The sequence below is a fragment of the Pelophylax lessonae genome, assembly GCF_965119305.1.
Source record: "Pelophylax lessonae genome assembly, chromosome: 11".
NCBI lineage: Eukaryota > Metazoa > Chordata > Amphibia > Anura > Ranidae > Pelophylax > Pelophylax lessonae.
This window is the reverse complement of record NC_138778.1, coordinates 232,994,295-233,017,509: the sequence shown is the minus strand read 5'-3', so window position 1 is coordinate 233,017,509 and position 23,215 is coordinate 232,994,295. Positions and strand designations below refer to the sequence as shown.

Sequence of the window (23,215 nt, the reverse complement as noted above, 5' to 3'; positions counted from 1 at the left end):
TTGGCGATGCTTGATCCTCAGAGGGATGTACACCCGTAGGCACTGACCTTATCTCAAAGGAAAAAAAAAATATTTCAGGATAGTTTAAAGCCTGGCAGACCAATCCTTGCACAGGACAATCTCTTCCCTACCAATCCTTGCACAGGACAATCTCTTCCCTACCAATCCTTGCACAGGACAATCTCTCCCCGACCAATCCTTGCACAGGAAAATCTCTCTCTGACCAATCCTTGCACAGGACAATCTCTCTCCTACCAATCCTTGCACAGGACAATGTCTCCGACCAATCCTTGCACAGGACAATCTCTCCTTGACCAATTCTTGCACAGGACAATCTCTCCACTGCCTATTCTTGCACAGGACAATCTCTTCCCTACCAATCCCTGCACAGGACAATCTCTCCCCAACCAATCCTTGCACAGGACAATCTCTCCACTGCCTATTCTTGCACAGGACAATCTCTTCCCTACCAATCCCTGCACAGGACAATCTCTCCCCAACCAATCCTTGCACAGGACAATCTCTCCCCAACCAATCCTTGCACAGGACAATCTCTTCCCTACCAATCCCTGCACAGGACAATCTCTCCCCAACCAATCCTTGCACAGGAAAATCTCTCCCTGACCAATCCTTGCACAGGACAATCTTTCTCCGACCAATCATTGCACGGGACAATCTCTCCACTGCCAATCCTTGCACAAGACATATTCTTTCAGACCATTCCTTGCACAGGACAATCTTTCTCTGACCAATCCTTGCACAGGACAATCTTTCTCTGACCAATCCTTGCACAGGACAATCTCTCCCCAACCAATCCTTGCACAGGACAATCTCTCTTCCAACCAAAATCAGCTGCAAAGATCTTATGATCTGTGCAGTCCTTCAGTAAAGTGTGCCAGTGATTGGCAGTTGGTGTTGTTTTGTCCTTACACTCCTCAGAGCACATAAATCTTTCCTAAAATCGACTCACAAATGTTCTAACAGTAATCCTTATGGAGAAAATGCTTGTCCTTCATGAACCCCCAATGTGTGTCCGCCCAGCCCCATCCATAAAATGCCTTTTCTGACTCATCCTGGGGGGCCGCGCATTAATCTCTCTTCTTCTTGTGTCCACCTGTCACTCCCACCAGTCTTCTATTAATCCGCCATTTCCTGCTGTCCCATCTCCTTCCTCCGCATTTCTAAATCTATATGATAAACCCGGGATTATCGTCCATAATCATACCATGTAGAACAAGGCATGCTGGGAGCACCTTATAGAGAGGCTTATAGAATGTCTGTGACTGAATAATCATTCTGAAGCCATGAGAGGGAAACCTTCAGTCATGGTAGAGTTTGTGAAATAAAGAAGTCATCAGCCAATGAGCAAGAATTGTTTGTTTGTATTTATAGGCCATCAGATCTCCATATATATATACACAGACACCTGCCTTTACACGCACATGAACTTTAATGGCCCCCAGTCTTAGTCCTTAGGGTTCAATATTGAGTTGGCTCCACCCTTTGCAGCTATAACAGCTTCAACTCTTCTGGGAAGGCCGTCCACAAGGTTTAGGAGAGTCTATGGGAATGTTTCACCATTCTTCCAGAAGGGCATTTCTGAGGTCAGGCACTGATGTTGTATGAGAAACTCAGGACTCTACTTTCTTGTAGATTCTGAGTGATCCAGCAAACTACATGCTAATAGAGTTTGTGGTCAGGGAATAGAGCCCAGATGGATAATATAACATAATTAAATAACTACGGTAGTAGCGTGCCAAAACTTCAGTTCGGGCAGGCCATTGAAATAAAGAGGGCCCACCAAGAAGGAAGGAAGAAGAAGGGAATGTTGTAGAAAAGGGGCAGTGGCGGGAGGGATAAACGATCCCAGAGGCAGCCCAGAAGAGGCGGGGGGGGGCCTGCCTTTAAATAGGCGGCTCCTCCCCTCCCACAACTCCAGTCTCCGCCTTCCCATTTATTGTACACACATGAACATGTACACACAAGCTACAGTGTCCAGAACCAGTCAGCATGTGAGACTCCACCTGCTGGCACTTGGCATACAGATTACATAATTCAGTGAGGAAAAAAAAGTATTTGATCGCCTGCTAATTTTGTACGTTTGCCCACTGACATAGAAACGATCAGTCTATAATTTTATTGGTCGGTTTATTTTACCAGTGAGAGACAGAATAACAACAAAAATATCCAGAAAAATGCATTTCAAAAAAGTTATAAACTGATTTGCATTTTAATGAGTGAAATAAGTATTTGACCCCTTCGTAGAACATGACTTAGTAGTTGGTGGAGAAACCCTTGCAAGCAAGCAAATAGGTCAGACGTTTCTTGTAGTTGGCCTCCAGGTTTGCACACATCTCAGGAGGGATTTTGTGCCACTCCTCTTTGCAGATCCTCTCCAAGTCATTAAGGATTTTAGGCTTACGTTTGGTAACTCGAACCCTCAGCTCCCTCCACATATTTTCTATGGGATTAAGGTCTGGAGACTGGCTAGGCCACTCCAGGACCTTAATGTGTTTCTTCTTGAGTCATTCCTTTGTTACCTTGGCCGTGTGTTTTGGGTCATTGTCATGCTGGAATACCCATCCACAACACATTTTCATGCCCTAGCTGAGGGAAGGAGGTTCTTACTCAGGATTTGATGGTACATGGCCCCATCCATTGTCCCTTTAATGCAATGAAGTTGTCCTGCCCCCTTAACAGAAGAACACCTCCAAAGCATAATGTTTCCACCTCCATGTTTGACAGGGGTGGGGGGTGATGTGCTTTCTTGAGCAGGGGGACCTTGGAGCGCTGCAGGATTTCAGTCCTTCACGGCGTAGTGTGTTACCAATTGTTTTCTTGGTGACTATGGTCCCAGCTGTCTTGAGGTCATTGACAAGATTCTCCCGTGTAATTCTGGGCTGATTTCTCACCGTTATCATTGAAACGCCAAGAGGTGAGATCTTCCATGGAGCCCCAGACCGAGGGAGACTGACAGTTATTTTGTATTTCTTCCATTTGTGAATAATCCCACTAACTGTTGCCACCCTCTCATCAAGCTGCTTGGCGATGGTCTTGTAGCCATTCCAGCCTTGTGTAGGTCTACAATCTTCTCTCTGACATCCCTGGACAGCTCTTTGGTATTGGCCATGGTGGAGAGATTGGAATCTGACTGATTGGTTGCTTCTGTGGACAGGGGTCTTTTATACAGGTAACAAGCTGAGATTAGGAGCACTCCCTATAAGAGAGTCCTCCTGATCTCAGCTTGCTACCTGTATAGAAGACACCTGAGAGCCAGAAATCTTGCTGATTGATAGGGGATCAAATTCTTATTTCACTCATTAAAAATGCAAATCTATTTATAACTTTTTTGAAATGCGTTTTTTTCTGGATATTTTTGTTGTTATTCCGTCTCTCACTGGTGAAATAAACCAACCATTGAAATTATTGACTGATCATTAGGTGAGGGGGGTCAAACTCAATTTAATTGTGGGCCACATCAGCAGTATGGTTGCCCTCAAAGGGCCAATTGTATCTGGCGTGCGTTACGTACACAGTGCAGAGTTTAGGATTATGCTATGTACAGAGTGCAGAGTTCAGGGGTGCGCTGTGTACAGAGTGCAGGGTTCAGGAGTGAGTTATGTACAGAGTGCAGAGTTCAGGGGTGTGCTATGTACAGAGTTCAGTTGTGTGTTACATACAGAGTGCAGAGTTCAGGGGTGTGCTGTGTACAGAGGGCAGGGTTCATGAGTCTGTTACATACAGAGTGCAGGGATTCAGGAGTGTGTTACGTACAGAGTGCAGAGTTCAGGGGTGTGCTATGTACAGAGTGCAGAGTTCAGTTGTGTGTTACATACAGAGTGCAGAGTTCAGTTGTGTGTTACATACAGAGTGCAGAGTTCAGGGGTGTGCTGTGTACAGAGGGCAGGGTTCATGAGTCTGTTACATACAGAGTGCAGGGGTTCAGGAGTGTGTTACGTACAGAGTGCAGAGTTCAGGGGTGTGCTATGTACAGAGTGCAGAGTTCAGGAGTTCATTATGTACAGAGTTCAGGGGTGTGCTGTGTAAAGAGTGCAGGGTTCATGAGTCTGTTACATACAGAGTGCAGGGATTCAGGAGTGTGTTACGTACAGAGTGCAGAGTTCAGGGGTGTGCTATGTACAGAGTGCAGAGTTCAGTTGTGTGTTACATATAGAGTGCAGAGTTCAGTTGTGTGTTACATACAGAGTGCAGAGTTCAGGGGTGTGCTGTGTACAGAGGGCAGGGTTCATGAGTCTGTTACATACAGAGTGCAGGGGTTCAGGAGTGTGTTACGTACAGAGTGCAGAGTTCAGGGGTGTGCTATGTACAGAGTGCAGAGTTCAGTTGTGTGTTACATACAGAGTGCCGAGTTCAGTTGTGTGTTACATACAGAGTGCAGAGTTCAGTTGTGTGTTACATACAGAGTGCAGAGTTCAGTTGTGTGTTACATACAGAGTGCAGAGTTCAGTTGTGTGTTACATACAGAGTGCAGAGTTCAGGGGTGTGCTATGTACAGAGTGCAGGTTTTAGGAGGTGCACAATGCACAAAGTGCAGCCCAAAAGCTCCTTTGTATCTATCTCTCCTACCTGGCCCAGCTCTAGTACCTCCCTGTGTAGGTGGCTCTGCTTGTCTTGCAGGGAGATCGTTCTTCCGCTCAGATTCGGGAGATCTGTCTCTGCCATGAACGTGTGCAGTCATTTATTAGTTTTGGGAGCTGCTGAGAGCAAAGCTGTGCCAGCAGGAGAAGGAGCGGAGGGTGAGAGTCAGAGGATGTGGAATGGAGTTACGCCACGTTCCAGCTACAAAACTGATGCGAGAGCCACATGACAAGGCTTAGCGGGCAGGATTTGGTCCACGGTCATGTGTTTGACATGTGGTCTAGGTCCTACGACATGCCACACATAATATGTAGCTACCCAAAGCCTCCCTGTCCCCAGGACGCTACCAGACCTAGCACAGCCCCTCCAGCCAATAATCTGCTTGTTCCTCAATACACAGAAGTATGCAGGATCCTCTGAATTCTCCATGTAGATCTTCTCTCCTTTGTTTATCTCATGGCAATATGTCCTTTTCCTCCTCAGGACTGTCCCTGGTGGTCGGCCTGGTCCTCTACATATCCAGCATTAACGATGAGATCCTGAATCGTACAAAAGACTCAGAGACCTATTTCAGTTACAAGTATGGATGGTCCTTCGCGTTTGCCGCTATATCCTTTCTCCTCACAGAGGTAATTATGATTTCCAGAGATTTGAGAAGTCCGTCCAGAGTGAAGACCTCACAGTATTCCTATTTAGGGGGAAGCAGTAGCACATCTCCGGTAATCAGGGATGCCTCAGGTATAGTAAATAGGACTAGATGGTTTGATGCTAACACAGAATATTGACAAAATGTATCTCATTTTTTTTAAGCTTTCTGGAGCAACGGGAGATACAAGTTCCTGTAGGCCAGGGGTCTCCAAACTTTCTAAACAAAGGGCCAGTTTACTGTCCTATAAAGTTTAGGTGGGGGGGGGGGGTGCGCAATGTGGCCATAGGAGAAGAAAATGTCCTGGTGTCAGTGGGAGTAAACAATGCTTCATAATTGGTATTAGGGGGAGGAATAGTGCCCCATTGTCAGTGTCAGTGGGAGGAATAGTGCCCCATCATTGGTGTCAGTGGGAGGAATAGTGCCCCATCATTGGTGTCAATGGGAGGAATAGTGCCCCATCATTGGTGTCAGTGGGAGGAATAGTGCCCCATCATTGGTGTCAGTGGGAGGAATAGTGCCCCATCATTGGTGTCTATGGGAATAACAGTGCCCCATCATTGGTGTCCATTGGAGCATTAGTGCCCCATCATTTATGTCAATGGGAGGATTAGTGCCCAATCTTTGGTGTTAGTGGAAGGAATGGTGCCCCATCATTGGTGTCAATGGAAGGATTAATGCCCCATCGTTGGTGTTAAAGAGGAAGTTAACTCCAAAATTTTTTCCTTGCAAAGTAAATGCATAATGTTCTAGTATGCATCGCATACTAGCACATTATGTGACACTGGGTAATGTGTTAGAATCTATACTGGTATGGACTGGGTAATGTGTTAGGATCTATGCTGTTATGGACTGGGTAATGTGTTAGGATCTATACTGATATGGACTGGGTAATGTGTTAGGATCTATACTGGTATGGACTGGGTAATGTGTTAGGATCTATACTGGTATGGACTGGGTAATGTGTTAGGATCTATACTAGTATGGACTGAGTAATGTGTTAGAATCTATACTGGTATGGACTGGGTAATGTGTTAGGATCTATACTGGTATAGACTGAGTAATGTGTTAGAATCGATACTGGTATAGACTGGGTAATGTGTTAGAATCTATACTGGTATGGACTGGGTAATGTGTTAGGATCTATACTGGTATAGACTGGGTAATGTGTTAGGATCTATACTGGTATAGACAGGGTAATGTGTTAGAATCTATACTGGTATGGACTGGGTAATGTGTTAGGATCTATACTGGTATAGACTGGGTAATGTGTTAGGATCTATACTGGTATGGACTGGGTAATGTGTTAGGATCTATACTGGTATGGACTTAGTAATGTGTTAGGATCTATACTAGTATGGACTGAGTAATGTGTTAGAATCTATACTGGTATGGACTGGGTAATGTGTTAGGATCTATACTGGTATAGACTGGGTAATGTGTTAGGATCTATACTGGTATGGACTGGGTAATGTGTTAGAATCTATACTGGTATGGACTAGGTAATGTGTTAGGATCTATACTGGTATGGACTGGGTAATGTGTTAGGATCTATACTGGTATGGACTGGGTAATGTGTTAGAATCTATACTGGTATGGACTGGGTAATGTGTTAGGATCTATACTGGTATAGACTGGGTAATGTGTTAGGATCTATACTGGTATGGACTGGGTAATGTGTTAGGATCTATACTGGTATGGACTGGGTAATGTGTTAGGATCTATACTAGTATGGACTGAGTAATGTGTTAGGATCAATACTGGTATAGACTGGGTAATGTGTTAGAATCTATACTGGTATGGACTGGGTAATGTGTTAGGAACTATACTGGTATAGACTGGGTAATGTGTTAGAATCTATACTGGTATGGACTGGGTAATGTGTTAGGATCTATACTGGTATAGACTGGGTAATGTGTTAGGATCTATACTGGTATGGACTGGGTAATGTGTTAGGATCTATACTGGTATGGACTGGGTAATGTGTTAGGATCTATACTAGTATGGACTGAGTAATGTGTTAGAATCTATACTGGTATGGCCTGGGTAATGTGTTAGGAACTATACTGGTATAGACTGGGTAATGTGTTAGAATCTATACTGGTATGGACTGGGTAATGTGTTAGGATCTATACTGGTATAGACTGGGTAATGTGTTAGGATCTATACTGGTATGGACTGGGTAATGTGTTAGGATCTATACTGGTATGGACTGGGTAATGTGTTAGGATCTATACTAGTATGGACTGAGTAATGTGTTAGGATCTATACTGGTATAGACTGGGTAATGTGTTAGAATCTATACTGGTATGGACTGGGTAATGTGTTAGGAACTATACCGGTATAGACTGGGTAATGTGTTAGAATCTATACTGGTATGGACTGGGTAATGTGTTAGGATCTATACTGGTATAGACTGGGTAATGTGTTAGGATCTATACTGGTATGGACTGGGTAATGTGTTAGGATCTATACTGGTATGGACTGGGTAATGTGTTAGGATCTATACTAGTATGGACTGAGTAATGTGTTAGGATCTATACTGGTATAGACTGGGTAATGTGTTAGAATCTATACTGGTATGGACTGGGTAATGTGTTAGGAACTATACTGGTATAGACTGGGTAATGTGTTAGAATCTATACTGGTATGGACTGGGTAATGTGTTAGGATCTATACTGGTATAGACTGGGTAATGTGTTAGGATCTATACTGGTATAGACTGGGTAATGTGTTAGAATCTATACTGATATGGACTGGGTAATGTGTTAGGATCTATACTGGTATAGACTGGGTAATGTGTTAGGATCTATACTGGTATGGACTGGGTAATGTGTTAGGATCTATACTGGTATGGACTTAGTAATGTGTTAGGATCTATACTGGTATGGACTGAGTAATGTGTTAGGATCTATACTGGTATGGACTGGGTAATGTGTTAGAATCTATACTGGTATGGACTGGGTAATGTGTTAGGATCTATACTGGTATGGACTGGGTAATGTGTTAGGATCTATACTGGTATGGACTGGGTAATGTGTTAGAATCTATACTGGTATGGACTGGGTAATGTGTTAGGATCTATACTGGTATAGACTGGGTAATGTGTTAGGATCTATACTGGTATGGACTGGGTAATGTGTTAGGATCTATACTAGTATGGACTGAGTAATGTGTTAGGATCTATACTGGTATAGACTGGGTAATGTGTTAGAATCTATACTGGTATGGACTGGGTAATGTGTTAGGAACTATACTGGTATAGACTGGGTAATGTGTTAGAATCTATACTGGTATGGACTGGGTAATGTGTTAGGATCTATACTGGTATAGACTGGGTAATGTGTTAGGATCTATACTGGTATAGACTGGGTAATGTGTTAGAATCTATACTGATATGGACTGGGTAATGTGTTAGGATCTATACTGGTATAGACTGGGTAATGTGTTAGGATCTATACTGGTATGGACTGGGTAATGTGTTAGGATCTATACTGGTATGGACTTAGTAATGTGTTAGGATCTATACTGGTATGGACTGAGTAATGTGTTAGGATCTATACTGGTATGGACTGGGTAATGTGTTAGAATCTATACTGGTATGGACTGGGTAATGTGTTAGGATCTATACTGGTATGGACTGGGTAATGTGTTAGGATCTATACTGGTATGGACTGGGTAATGTGTTAGAATCTATACTGGTATGGACTGGGTAATGTGTTAGGATCTATACTGGTATGGACTGGGTAATGTGTTAGGATCTATACTGGTATGGACTGGGTAATGTGTTAGGATCTATACTGGTATGGACTGGGTAATGTGTTAGGATCTATACTTGTATAGACTGGGTAATGTGTTAGGATCTATACTGGTATGGACTGGGTAATGTGTTAGGATCTATACTGGTATGGACTGGGTAATGTGTTAGGACCTATACTGGTATGGACTGGGTAATGTGTTAGGATCTATACTGATGTGGACTGGGTAATGTGTTAGGATCTATAATGGTATGGACTGGGTAATCAAAGTGAAAAAATGATGCAGCAGGCGAGTCCATTTTGCTGAAATTTCATTGCAGCAACTTAGAATGGTCCTCAGTTGTTTGTATGGCCCCCACGTGCTTGTATGCATGCCTGACAACGTTGGGGCGCTCCTGATGAGATGACGGATGGTGTCCTGGGGTATTTCCTCAAAGATCTGGACCAGGGCATCACTGAGCTCCTGAACAGACTGAGGTGCAACCTGGCAGTGTCAGATGGACCGAAACATAATGTCCCAGAGGTGTTCTATTGGATTTAGGTCAGATGAGCGTGGGGCCCATTTAATTGTATCAATTCCTTCATCCTCCAGGAACTGGCTGCATACCCTCGCCACATGAGGCCGGGCATTGTCATGCAACAGGAGGAACCCAGGACCCACTGCACCAGTTTAGTGTCTGACAATGGGTCCAAGGATTTCATTCTGATATCTAATGGCAGTCAGGGTGCCATTGTCTATCCTGTAGAGGTCTGTGCGTCCCTCCATGGATTTGTCTCCTTAGACCATCACTGACCCACCACCAAACCGATCATGCTGAACGATGTTACAGGCAGCATAATGTTCTCCACGGCTTCTCCAGACCCTTTCACGTCTGTCACATGTGCTCAGGGTGAACCTCCTCTCATCTGTGAAAAGCACAGGGTGCCAGTGGTGGATCTGGGCACAGCGCCCACTAGAGGACGTCGGGCCCTCAGGCCACCCTCATGAAGTCTGTTTCTGATTGTTTGGTCAGAGACATTCACACCAGTGTCCTGCTGGAGGTCATTTTGTAGGGCTCTGGCAGAGCTCATCTTGTTCCTCCTTGCACAAAGGAGCAGATACCGGTCCTGCTGATGGGTTAAGGACCTTCTATGGCCCTGTCCAGCTCTCCTAGAGTAACTGCATGTCTGCTGGAAACTCCTCCATGCTCCTGAGACTGTGCTGGGAGACACAGCAAACCTTCTGGCAATGGGAGGTATTGATGGGCCATCCTGGAGGAGTTGGACTGCCTGTGCAACCTCTATAGGGTCCAGGTATGGCCTCATGCTACCAGTAGTGACACTGACCCCCTCTATAGGGTCCAGGTATGGCCTCATTCTACCAGTAGTGACACTGACCCCCTCTATAGGGTCCAGGTATGGCCTCATGCTAGCAGTAGTGACACTGACCCCCTCTATAGGGTCCAGGTATGGCCTTATGCTAGCAGTAGTGACACTGACCCCCTCTATAGGGTCCAGGTATGGCCTTATGCTAGCAGTAGTGACACTGACCCCCTCTATAGGGTCCAGGTATGGCCTCATGCTAGCAGTAGTGACACTGACCCCCTCTATAGGGTCCAGGTATGGCCTTATGCTAGCAGTAGTGACACTGACCCCCTCTATAGGGTCCAGGTATGGCCTTATGCTAGCAGTAGTGACACTGACCCCCTCTATAAGGTCCAGGTATGGCCTCATCCTACCAGTAGTGACACTGACCCCAGCCAAATGCAAAACTAGTCAGAAAAGATGAGTAGGAAAAAAAATGTCAGTGGCCTCCACCTGTAAAACTATTCCTGTTTTGGAGGTTGTTTCATTGTTGCCCATCTAGTGCACCTGTTGTTAATTTTGTTAACACCAAAGCAGCTGAAACTGATTAACAACCCCCTCTGCTACTTAACTGACCAGATCAATATCCCAGGAGTTTATTTGACTTGATGCTTTATTCTTTAATAAAAAAAGTGTTCCTTTCATTTTTTTGAGCAGTGTATTTACTGTATGTGCAATTATTTTTGTACTAATATTTTTTTAAGGGAGCAAGAGCCGCCCCAAAAATGTGTAAAAAAAAAAAAAAAAAAAGACAAGCATTCTTTTTATGGTCTTCATTAAAATGACCAGAACTAAGAAAAAGATTTATCCACTTCTGGACTGGAAGGATTTCCCCCCTTAATGACCAGGCCATTTTTTGCGATTCAGCACCGCATTACTTTAATGGAAAACTGCGCGGTCGTGCGACACTGTACCCAAATAAAATTGAATTCCTTTTTTTCCCACGAATAGAGCTTTCTTTCGGTGGTATTCGATCACCTCTGCAATTTTAATTTTTTGCGTTATAAACAAAAAATAGCAACAATTCTGAAAAAAAAAACAAAAAAACAAACAATATTTTTCACTTTCTGCTATAAAACATTCCCAATAAAAAAAAAAAATAAAACTTTTTCATCCTTTAAGGGCTCGGTTCACACTGATGCGAGTGCGGGAAGGCTGCGAATTCGCAGCCTGATCCCGTATCGCACACGCACCCCCGGCAGTTCACACTGCCATATGCGATACGCTGGGGGTGTCAATGTAATCTCAACGACACCCCCAGTTTGATCGCATATCGCAGTGCGATCGTGCAGTTCGCACAGGATTGGATCGCACAAGTGTGAACCGCTGTGCGATCCGATCCTGATGCGGCTAGAAAAAAGGGTCCCTGTGCGTGTTTGGTGCGGCTGCGGTGCGAATTTAGCCATACAAACTGTATGGCTAGACTCGCACCGCACAGCCGATCGCATGTAATGTCGGAGCAGTGCGCTCCGACATTACATGCGAACCCCGCACACGCACAAGTGTGAACCGGGGCTTAGGCCAATTTGCATTCTGCTACATATTTTTGGTAAAAAAAAGTCGTAATAAGCATATTTTGATTGGTTTGCGAAAAGTTTTCGCGTCTACAAACTACAGGAAAGATTTATGCCATTTTTTTTTTTTTTTTACTAGTAATGGCGGCGATCAGCGATTTTTAGCAGGACTGTGACATTGTGGCGGACAGATAGTTACATAGTTACATAGTTACATAGTTAGTAAGGTTGAAAAAAGACATCAGTCCATCCAGTTCAACCTATGATGTGTGTGTGTGTTTGCTTTTAATCGTACATTGTATACCCCCTGTATGTTGTACATTGTATACCCCTGTATGTTGTACATTGTATACCCCTGTATGTTGTACATTGTATACCCCCTGTATGTTGTGGTCTTTAAGGTGTCCATCTACTAGTTTCTTGAAACTATCAATGCTCCCCGCTGATACGACTGCCTGTGGAAGAGAATTCCACATCCTTACTGCTCTTACAGTGAAGAACCCCTTACGCACTTTAAGGTTAAACCGCCTTTCCTCTAGTTTTAGTGAGTGGCCACGTGTCTTATTGTATCTCCTTTCTCTGAATAGTTTGTTCCTTATGCTAGGGTCACCAGTACAGTATTTGTACATTGATATCATATCCCCCCTCAATCGTCTCTTCTCCAGAGAGAATAAGTTCAGTGCTTGTAGTCTTTCCTCATAGCTGATGTCCTCCATTCCCCTGATTATTTTTGTTGCCCTTCTCTGGACTTTCTCCAGTTCCAGCACATCCTTCCTGAGGACCGGTGCCCAGAACTGGACAGCATACTCCAGATGTGGCCGGACCAGAGTCTTGTAGAGTGGGAGAATAATCTCTTTATTTCTGGAGTAAATCCCCTTTTTTATACATCCCAGTATTCTGTTGGCTTTGCTTGCGGCGGCTTGGCATTGCATGCCACTGCCAAGCCTGTTGTCTACCAGTACCCCCAAGTCCTTTTCCATCCTAGACTCACCCCCCCCCCCCCTAGTGAGTAGCTTGCTTTCTGGTTTCTGGCACCCAGGTGCATTACTTTACATTTATCAACATTAAACCTCATCTGCCATGTAGTTGCCCCCCTCCCCCACCCCGTTATTTTGTTCAGGTCTGCTTGCAAGATTTCCACATCCTGCATAGAAGATATTGGCATGCCTAATTTAGTATCATCTGCAAATACTGAGATTGTACTAGATATCCCCTCCTCTAGATCATTTATGAATAAATTAAACAGGATTGGTCCCAGGACAGAACCCTGGGGGACCCCACTTTCCACACCCGCCCAATCCGAGTACTCCCCATTAATCACCACCCTCTGGACTCTCCCCTGGAGCCAGTTCTCTAACCAGGTACTCACCTTATGGTCCATACCTACCTTCCTTAGTTTGTACAGTAATCGTTTGTGGGGAACGGTGTCAAAGGCCTTTGCAAAGTCCAGATACACCACATCCACAGGCTTACCTTTATCTAGGTGGCTGCTCACTTCATCGTAGAAGGTTAATAGATTGGTTTGGCAAAAACGATTTTTCATGAATCCATGCTGATTACTACTTATAATACCAGTTTCATTACTAAAGTCTTGTATGTGGTCCCTTAACATCCCCTCCAAAATTTTGCAGACTACTGATGTTAGGCTGACCGGCCTATAGTTACCCGGGATATATCTCGGCCCCTTTTTAAATATTGGTACCACGTTGGCTTTTTTCCAATCAGCTGGCACCATACCCGTCTGTAAACTATCCTTAAAGATCAAGAATAATGGTCTGGCAATCACCTGGCTGAGCTCTTTAAGAACCCTCGGGTGCAAGCCATCCGGTCCCGGGGATTTATTTATGTTAAGTTTCTCTAGTTTAGCTCTAAGTCTATCTTCTGTTAACCATGGCGGCACTTTCTGAGGTGTATTTTTGGCCTTACAAGCTGGGTTCGTGTAGCCCCCCGATTCTTTTGTGAAGACTGAAGAGAAGAAATTATTTAACACTTCCGCCTTTTCTCTGTCCTCAGTGGCCATATTTCCCTTATCATCTTTTACAGGGCCAATGTGTTCTGGCCTCGCTTTCTTACTGTTTATATACTTAAAGAACTTCTTAGGGTTCTTTTTACTCTCCTCCGCTATATGTCTCTCGTGTTCTATTTTAGCCGCCCTGATTTCGTCTTTACATTTCTTATTACACTCTTTGTAATGCTTAAATGCTGCCAATGACCCCTCAGTCTTGTATTTTTTGAAGGCCTTTTCTTTAGCACTAATATACATTTTTATGTTGGAGTTTAGCCATCCAGGGTTTATTTTTGCTCTTTTAAATTTATTTCCCTTTGGAATGCACTGGCCAATCCCCCTGTTTAGTATGCTCTTGAAGCACTCCCATTTTTCCTCCGTGTTCTTTGTTTCCAGGGTTCTATCCCAATTGATATTTTCTAGCAGCGAGCGCAGCTTTGGGAAATTGGCTCTTTTGAAATTCAGTGTCCTTATATTACCCCTCAGCTTCCTATTACTGTAATTAATACTGAAACTTATTGACCTATGGTCACTGTTTCCTAAGTTGTCCCGTATTTCTATATCCGTGAGCAGGTCTGTATTGTTGGTAATCAGTAGGTCAAGTACCGCATTGTTTCTTGTCGGTGCATTCACCATCTGACCCATAAAATTGTCCTGCAAAACATTTAGGAACTGCCTAGCCTTGGCTGAGTGCGCGGTTCCTTCTGCCCAGTCTATATCTGGATAATTAAAGTCCCCCATTATAATGACATTTCCCATCCTTGCTGCCAATCCTATCTGTAAAAGGAGGGCCGCCTCACCCTCCTCCCTCTGGTTGGGGGGTCTATAGCATACGCCCAATATTAACTTCCCCGCCGTGCCATCCCTTTGAAGCTCTACCCATAGGGATTCTGCCTCATCCATAGCTCCATTATTAATATCATCCCTCATATTTACCTGTATACTGTTCTTAATATACAGACATACCCCTCCCCCTTTTTTACCTTCTCTATCTCTGCGATAAAGGGAATACCCCTGAATGGTCGCCATCCAGTCATGGGAGCTGTCAAACCAAGTCTCTGTTATCCCCACAAAATCTAAGTCCTCCTCAAACATCAGCAGCTCCAGCTCTCCCATCTTGTTGGCCAGGCTTCTGGCATTGGTATATAAGCCTCGTAATTTTGATGTTTTTAGGCTGCTCTCTTGATTTTTCCCCGTACCCACCCTGGGTATAGGAGCTCCGAACACCCTACCGCTAATGCCCCCATTTCTGCCCTCTGAAACTTTCTTTCCACTGGCTAATTCTACATCTGTACCCTCCCCCCCATTCCCTAGTTTAAAAGCCCCTCTAACTTTTCGGCCATCCTCGCACCCAGTACGGCTGCACCCACCCCATTTAGGTGCAATCCGTCCCTACCAAAGAGCCGGTGACCGACTGAGAAGTCGGCCCAGTTCTCCAGGAACCCGAAACCCTCCTTACTACACCAGCTCCTCAGCCACTCGTTAACTTCCCTAATCTCCCGCTGCCTCTCTGGTGTGGCTCGAGGTACAGGTAGTATTTCGGAAAATACTACCTTGGAGGTCCTAGTCCTCAACTTAGCGCCTAAGCCCCTGAAATCATTTAGGACTCTCCGTCTTCCTCTGCCTATGTCATTGGTACCCACGTGTACCATGACAGCTGGGTCTTCCCCAGCCCCACCCAATAATCTGTTCACCCGATCCGCGATGTGCCGAACCCGAGCGCCCGGCAAACAACAGACTGTTCGGCGCACACGGTCTTTGTCACAGATTACACTATCTGCCCTTCTAATAATTGAGTCCCCTACCACCAGCACCTGTCTTTCCTTTCCCTTTCTCCCGGCCTCACTGGAGGAGTTCTTCCCCTGGCAGCTAGGGGCGTCGCTCTGCTCCAGCAATGCTGGTCCCTGACTGGTTTCCCCAACATCACACAACGGGGCGTATCTATTGGGGTGCTCCAGCCCAGGATCAGCCTCCTTGACTTGTTCCCTTCTACCCCTCCTAACTGTCACCCCTCTAAACTGCTCTGATGCCTGATCTTTTTGACACTTTTGGGGGGGGATCAGTGACATTACTACAGTAATCATTGCTAAAAATATGCACTGTTACTGTACTAATGGCACTGGCAGGGAAGGGGTTAACCTAGGGGTGATCAAAGGTTTAAGTGTAAGCCTAGGGGAGTGTTTTCTAACTGTATGGGGGATGGGCTTGTGAAGTTACCACAGAGACCTGTGTTCCTATATAGAAGGCGCTCTGTGATCATTTCAGAGAGAAGAACGGTCAGCTGTGTTTACAACATCCGACCGTCCTTCTCTCTCGGTGGGGAGCGATCGTGGGTGCCCGGCGGCAATCGGCCGCCGGCCCCATACATCGGCACCCCCGCTGCCTGGTGGGGGCGGGATTGCGCCGGCAGTGGCATGTGCTTGTCCCCCTGCACCACGCGTGTGACCGACATTGTTTCGTGCAGCCGAGTCAGCCTGCTGCAGTAAAACTGCGGCAGGCGATCGGCAGGTGGCTACAATGTTTTTCCCAAAATACAAAAAGATACATTGTACACTTTGGTCTAAATGAGATAACATTAACCTTAGACTCCGTTCACACTAGGTCGGATCCGACTTCGGGGCGACCTGTGAAGTCGCGTGCAGCGCGACTTCATATAATGAATGTCAATGCAAGTCGCTTCAGGTCGTCCCGAAGTAGTACAGGACCCTTTTTCTAAGTCGGAGCGACTTGTGTCGCTCCTATTAGAACCGTTCCTGTACTACACTATGGACCGCCACGGTGCGTGACTTGTGAGGCTGACCAAGTCGCCTGACAAGTCGTACCAGTGTGAATGGAGACTTACTGTCCAATATTCACATAGGAAGAGCCAGGATGATGTGGCATACGGTGGGTTCCCATGAATAGTTCCTCCTGTCTGTAGGAACAACAGTTACAGATGTATAAAACTGCCTCAGAGCTCTGTGCAAAGACACTAATAGAACCTTCTGGGTGCAAGAAACCATGCAGGGCCCCCCCCCCCACCGATCGCCTGGGTCCTTTCCATTGACCCCCAGGCCCCTCCCTCTGGGCCTAGGGCTATTCCCACCGATCCCAGGGCCCTTTATAAACCTTGGTTCACACTGCTGCGACTTATTATGCGACTTGCGACACATGGAGGGAGACCGACTAAAACTGGTGCACACAGAATCTGGTGCACCTGTGTATAGAAACCAATCAGCTTCCAGGTTTGAGCCCTGGTTCACATTGATTCTACTTTGAAAATGGTGAAGTAGCACCATTTCAAAGCAGCAGGTCAGTGCGATTTCAGGTGCTACTTGAAAGACATTTGTGTGCATGCACAGATGTCTATTGAAGTCGCACCCAAAATCGCCAAAAGTAGGGCAGGAACTACTTTTGCAAATCGGTGCGGCGCCACAAAGTCGGCGTCGCACCGATTGGAATGGAGCCATTGCCGGTAATAGGCTGCGACTTGTCATGCGATTTGACCTGTCAAATCAGATGACAAATCGCTCCAATGAGAATGAGGGCTTATTGTCAAAGCTTAATTGAACAATCTGAAGTTAGAAGCTGATTAGGTACCATGCAGAGCTGCACCAGATTCTGAGTACTCCGGGTTTAGTATATTTCCCAAACAAAGTCATGACGAGTCAAAACACATTCATTTCAATGGGTGCCGTCCTAATCAATGCAACTCAAGTCGCAGCAGCGACAATAAAAAAAGCTTCTTGCACAAGTTTTCTGCGGCTTTGGTGCGATTTGAGTATCATAGACTGCAATGTTAACCAGTTCTGGACCGGAAGATTTTCCCCCTTAAAGCGGAGTTCCAGCCATTTACTCACCTCTCCAACGGTCCAGCGATGCGGCCGCCGGAAGCCTCGATCCTCTCCCTCGGCGCCGGCATCACTGCTGTGGGCACCCGGCTGTTACAGTTTGCGGCTTCACAGCCGGGTACCCACTGCGCATGCGCGAGTTGTGCTGCGCGCCGTGATTGGCCGGCAATCTTCTGGGACCTCTGACGTGTCCCAGAAGATTGCAGGGAGGGAGGGGGAGAGGAGAACTTCCGCTCAGGGCGCCGCGGCGCTCCGAGCGGAAGTGGGAGCGGGTACCTGTCAAAACTAGGTACCCGCTCCCCCCCCCAAAAAATGACATGCCAAATGTGGCATGTCGGGGGGTCAGGACTCCCTAAAGCGGAAGTTCCACTTTTGGGTGGAACTCCGCTTTAATGACCAGGCCAATTTTTTGCGATTCCGCACTGCTTTATTTTAAACGGAAAATTGCGCGGTTGTGCGACGCTGTACCCAAATAAAATTGATGCCCTTTTTTTCCCACAAACAGAGATTTCTTTTGGTGGTATTTGATCACCTGTGCGATTTTAATTTTTTTGCGCAATGAACAAAACAAGAGCGACAATTCTGAAAAAAAAAAAAAAATATATATTTTTTACATTCTGCTATATAACATTTCCCCCCCCCCCCCCAAAATGTAAAAAATAAAATGTTTATCATCATTTTAGGCCAATTTGTATTCTGTTACATATTTTTTGTAAAAAAAAAAAAAAAAATCGCAATAAGCGTATTTTGATTGGTTTGCGCAAAAGTTATAGGATCTACAAACTAGGGGAAAGATTTATGTCATTTTAATTTTTTTTTAATTTTCTTTACTAGTAATGGCGGCGATCTGTGATTTTTAGCGGGACTGCGACATTACGGCGGACAGATCGGACACCTACTTGACACTTTTGGGGGGACCAGTGACATTACTACAGTAATCAGTGCTAAAAATATGCACTGTCACTGTACTAATGACACTGGCAGGGAAGGGGTTTACACCAGGGGCGATCAAAGGGTTAAATGTGTCCCTAGGGGGTATTTTCTAGCTGTGGGGGGATGGGCTTGCTGCATGAACACAGAGACCTGTGTTCCTAAATAAGAGGATCCCTGTGTTTATAACTGACAGAACAGCGGTGTGCCGTGTTTAAATTGGCAGACCGCCATTCTGTCTCCACGGGGAGCAATCACAGCCGCTAGATCCGTTGATTGACTCCCCCTGTGGCCACTGGGCGTGCTAGTGGTTCCACGAAGCGAAATACAGGTACGTTGTTTCTCGGGACAGAGCTGACCTGCTGCTGTAAAACTACAAGCCGTTAAATCACAAAAGTTGCAATGAAGTTGCAAGCATGTCGCACAACTTTGGGGTCACAGCAGTGTAAACCAAGACAGCAATGGGACCCTTTAACAATTTCTGCCCCGCTCCTGTTGTCTTGGGGCCCCCCCACGGTGGTGGAACGCCAGGGCCCGGTCACAAGTGCAACTGTTCCCCCACTGGTGCAAACTTCCCTGCCTCGGGGATAAAGGTGCGGAGCTTAGTGTAGCACCACGGGTGCAGAACATTATAAAACGCTTCATGTGGGCTAAGGAGTTCAGCTCCACATTCACCTTCATGGGGCCTATCACATTCTACGCACATGACGAATTCCAGTCTTAGTCCGTAGGGTTCAATATTGAGTTGGCTCCACCCTTTGTAGCTATAACAGCTTCAACTCTTCTGGGAAGGCTGTCCACAAGGTTTAGGAGTGTCTATGGGAATGTTTGACCATTCTTCCAGAAGCGCAGTTGGGAGGTCAGGCACTGATGTACAGTAGATGAGAAGGTCTCCACTATAATTCATGCCAAAGATGTTGTATCGGGTTGAGATCAGGCCAGTCAAGTTCCTCCACCCCAAACTCGTCCATCAATATCTTTATGGACTTTACAAATGCTCTTCTGGAAGAATGGTCAAACATTCCCATAGACACTCCTATACCTTGTGGACAGCCTTCCTAGAAGAGGTGAAGCTGTTATAGCTGCAAAGGGTGGGCCAACTCAATATTGAACCCTACAGACTAATGCCCCGTACACACGCGTCGATAGTTGGCCGTGAATTTTTGGCCAACGTCCGATCGGCCGATTTTCGGCTTGTTAGTATGATGCTTTCGACAACCGACTCCGACTTTTCGGCCGAAAAAAATCTGGTGTGCAGGCTATATAATTTTTGTTGGCCGTCACCACAACGGCCGATTTTCCGTCAGTCAGTACAGATTTCGGCAGACAAAAATCTGATGAGCAAGACTGGGCATGCTCAGAGAAGAAAAAACACACGCAAAGTAAACCAGCACATGACATCACTTCTGAAGTAGATTTTTGTTGGCCGAAAAAATTCGTGTGCAGTCTAGGCACATTCCAACCAACAAAACACCACTCTGGACAAAAGACGGCCGATCGGTCGGCCGATAATCGTTGCGTGTGTACGAGGCATAAGACTGGGATGCCATTAAAGTTCATGTGTGTGTAAAGGCAGGCATCCCAAAACTTTTGGTAATAAAGTTCGGCCACACCTGGAGTATTCTGTCCAGTTCTGGTCGCCAATCCTGAGAAAGGATGTGCTGGAACTGGGAGAGAGTCCAAAGAAGGGCGACTAAACTAATTAGGGGATTGGAGGACCTTAATTATGAGGAGTGATTACAAGCGCTTAATTTATTCTCCTTGGAAAGGAGATGCCTGAGAGGGGACATGATAGCGATCTACAAATACATCAATGGCGATCCCAGCATAGGTAAAAAACTATTTAGTCTCGAGGAGTGCAAGAAGACACGTGGCCACACAATGAGATTTGAGGAGAGGCGGTTTAACCTTATGCTGCGTAAGGGGTTCTTCACTGTAAGGGCAGTGAGATTGTGGAACTCTCTTCCCCAAATGGTGGTAGCAGCAGGGAGTAAGGCTACTTTTAAAAGACTTTTGGACACGCATCTCACAGATCATAACATTCAGGGTTATGGGAAATGAGCAGGCCACTGACACACACACACCTATACAGGTTGAACTGGATGGACTGATGTCTTTATTCAACCTCATCTACTATAGTGTATCAATCAGTGTATCACAGAAGCAGGCAGTGTGAGCTGGAGAAGGAACCCTGCCTCGGTTTAGTCCACATGGTGGACTCCTTAAAGATGTCAAGTCTCTCAGCCTTTAAAATGGTTGGAGATCCAGGGTCATGGGCAGTGGTGTATTTTGGTTTTGTGCTGCCCTAGGCAAGACTAAAATTGGGCGCCCCCTCCTATGTAAATTTGCCCCACTCCTTTTTTAACGGATGGGACTCCCGCCAAAATTGAAGGACTACAAGTCCCAGCATGAACCCCTGAGATCTCACGAGAGGGGGGGGGGGTTATGAGAGGGGGTGGGAGAGAGAGAGGGGGGTGGGTGAGGGAGAGAGAAAGAGAGGGGGTGGGTGAGGGGGGGAGAGAGAGAGGGGGGGATGAGAGGGTGAGAGAGAGAGGGGGAGACCAAAGAGAGAGAGGGAGGGATGACAGAGAGAGAGAGAGAGAGGATGAGAGAGAGAGAGAGAGAGAGAGAGAGAGAGGGAGGGATGAGAGAGAGAGAGGATGAGAGATGAGAGAGAGAGAGAGGATGAGAGAGAGAGAGAGGGGGTAAGAGAGAGAGAGGGAGGGATGAGAGAGAGAGAGGATGAGAGATGAGAGAGAGAGAGGATGAGAGAGAGAGAGAGAGAGAGGGGGTAAGAGAGAGAGAGAGAGGGGGTATGAGAAAGGGGGGGATGAAAGCGAGAGAGGGTGAGAGAGAGAGAGGGGGGGGACCAAAGAGAGAGAGGGAGGGATGAGAGAGAGAGAGAGAGAGAGAGGGGGTAAGAGAGAGAGAGAGAGAGGGGGTAAGAGAGAGAGAGAGGGGGTATGAGAAATGGGGATGAGATAGAGAGCGAGAGAAAGAGGGGTGATGAGAGAGAGGGTGGGTGACAGAGGGGGATGGGAGAGAGAGGGGGGAGAGAGAGAGAGGAGGGATGAGAGAGAGAGGGGGTGAGAAGGGGATGAGAGAGAGAGGGGGGTGAGAGAGAGAGAGAGAGAGAGTGGGGGATGAGAGAGAGAGGGGGGATGAGAGAGAGAGGAGGGATGAGAGAGAGAGGGGGCGAGAGAGAAAGAGGAGGGAGAGAGAGAGAGGGGGATGAGAGAGAAATAGAGAGGTTAGAGAGGGAGAGAGAGAGAGGGGGTGGGTAAGAGGCGGTGAGTGAGATAGAGAGAGGTGGGTGAGAGAGCAACCAGTGGCCAATAGAGTCTCAGGTGGAGGGAGAAGGCGGCTTTTCTGCTGCCCCCCTGCATAGTGCCGCCCTAGGCCTGGGCCTTGTTGGCCTAGGCCAAAATACAGCACTGGTCATGGGGAGGGAATTATAATCTCATCTTTCCTGAGTTCATGACTTTTACATCTTTTCTTCCACAGAGTGCTGGAGTAATGTCTGTGTACCTCTTCATGAAAAGATACACGGCCGAGGATGCCTACAGACCACATCCGGGCTTCTACAGGCCACGGCTAAGCAACTGCTCTGACTATTCCGGCCAGTTCCTCCACCCTGAGGCTTGGGTAAGAGGGCGAAGTCCTTCCGATATCTCCAGTGAAGCCTCTTTGCAGATGAACTCCAATTACCCCGCCCTCCTCAAATGCCCCGACTATGACCAGATGTCCTCGTCGCCTTGTTGAAAATGAGCCCGTGGCCGAACCCTGAGGCTGTATTGGTGTTCTGCAGGCCCTCCAAACATGTCCTCTAGTCCACTCATTGTTTCCCTTATTGATAAAGAGACAAGTGATCTCAATAAACACCTAGCAGAGATTAAACATCTACGTAAAAGAGGGTTCCTGCAGCTCACTTGTTCCACCATAGGTTAGTCAAACCAGTTCTGTGCGGTCCAAACAACGCAAGCGGCTAGCAGGATCAGCTACTCCATGTTCACCTCCGTCTCTTCTGTTTTCATCTGATAAGCATATGGATATGGAACGAAAACTGTTAATATCAGGAAGTTTCGGCAAAGGATGGAGGCTTTCTCATGACTTTCTACGAGGTCGCACACGGTCAAGTCCTATATGGTTACGTCTTGATATTTGCTTAGCAGTTGTGTTGTAAAATTTGATTCCTTTTTCAAACTTTTCAGCAGACACAGACCAAGACATCGGGAGGTAGAGTCATCCGGCAAACGCTCGTAAACGTTTCTTTTTCAAAATGGCTTCACCTGCATGGCCGCCGTCGCGTAGTTAATCTATTCTATATATGTTTAGAAGGGTGGAAATCGTATTTAGAAGTCAGGGATACAAAGGAAAGTCTTGTGGGCACTGCGGAGGATCCAGAGCGGAGTTCACTGTTGTGTGATCGTTGATGTTAATCCCGTGTGATGTGCAATCCTGGCGGTGCGTGTAGACTGTAGCGGGGGAGGATAGATGTCCTTGTAGACCCATGTATCAGAGATTACCTAAATAAGACCTTGTCAACAAAACTCGTCTTACTCACCAGGTGAAAAGAGGATAAAAGAGTG

General features: G+C 46.2%; 1 protein-coding gene across 2 annotated transcripts in view; it reads left to right on the top strand.

The window, feature by feature from the left end:
• CACNG5 (calcium voltage-gated channel auxiliary subunit gamma 5) overlaps window positions 1–22,965 on the top strand; it is a 137,211-nt gene extending 114,246 nt beyond the window's left edge. For both annotated transcript variants that reach the window (XM_082272115.1, XM_082272116.1), the window contains exons 5-6: window positions 5,083–5,228; window positions 22,131–22,965. In XM_082272115.1, coding sequence (XP_082128241.1) covers window positions 5,083–5,228; window positions 22,131–22,388 — 404 coding nt within the window. In that variant the 3' untranslated portion in view covers window positions 22,389–22,965. The remainder of the gene's footprint in view (window positions 1–5,082; window positions 5,229–22,130) is intronic.
• The last annotated feature ends 250 nt before the right edge of the window (window positions 22,966–23,215 follow it).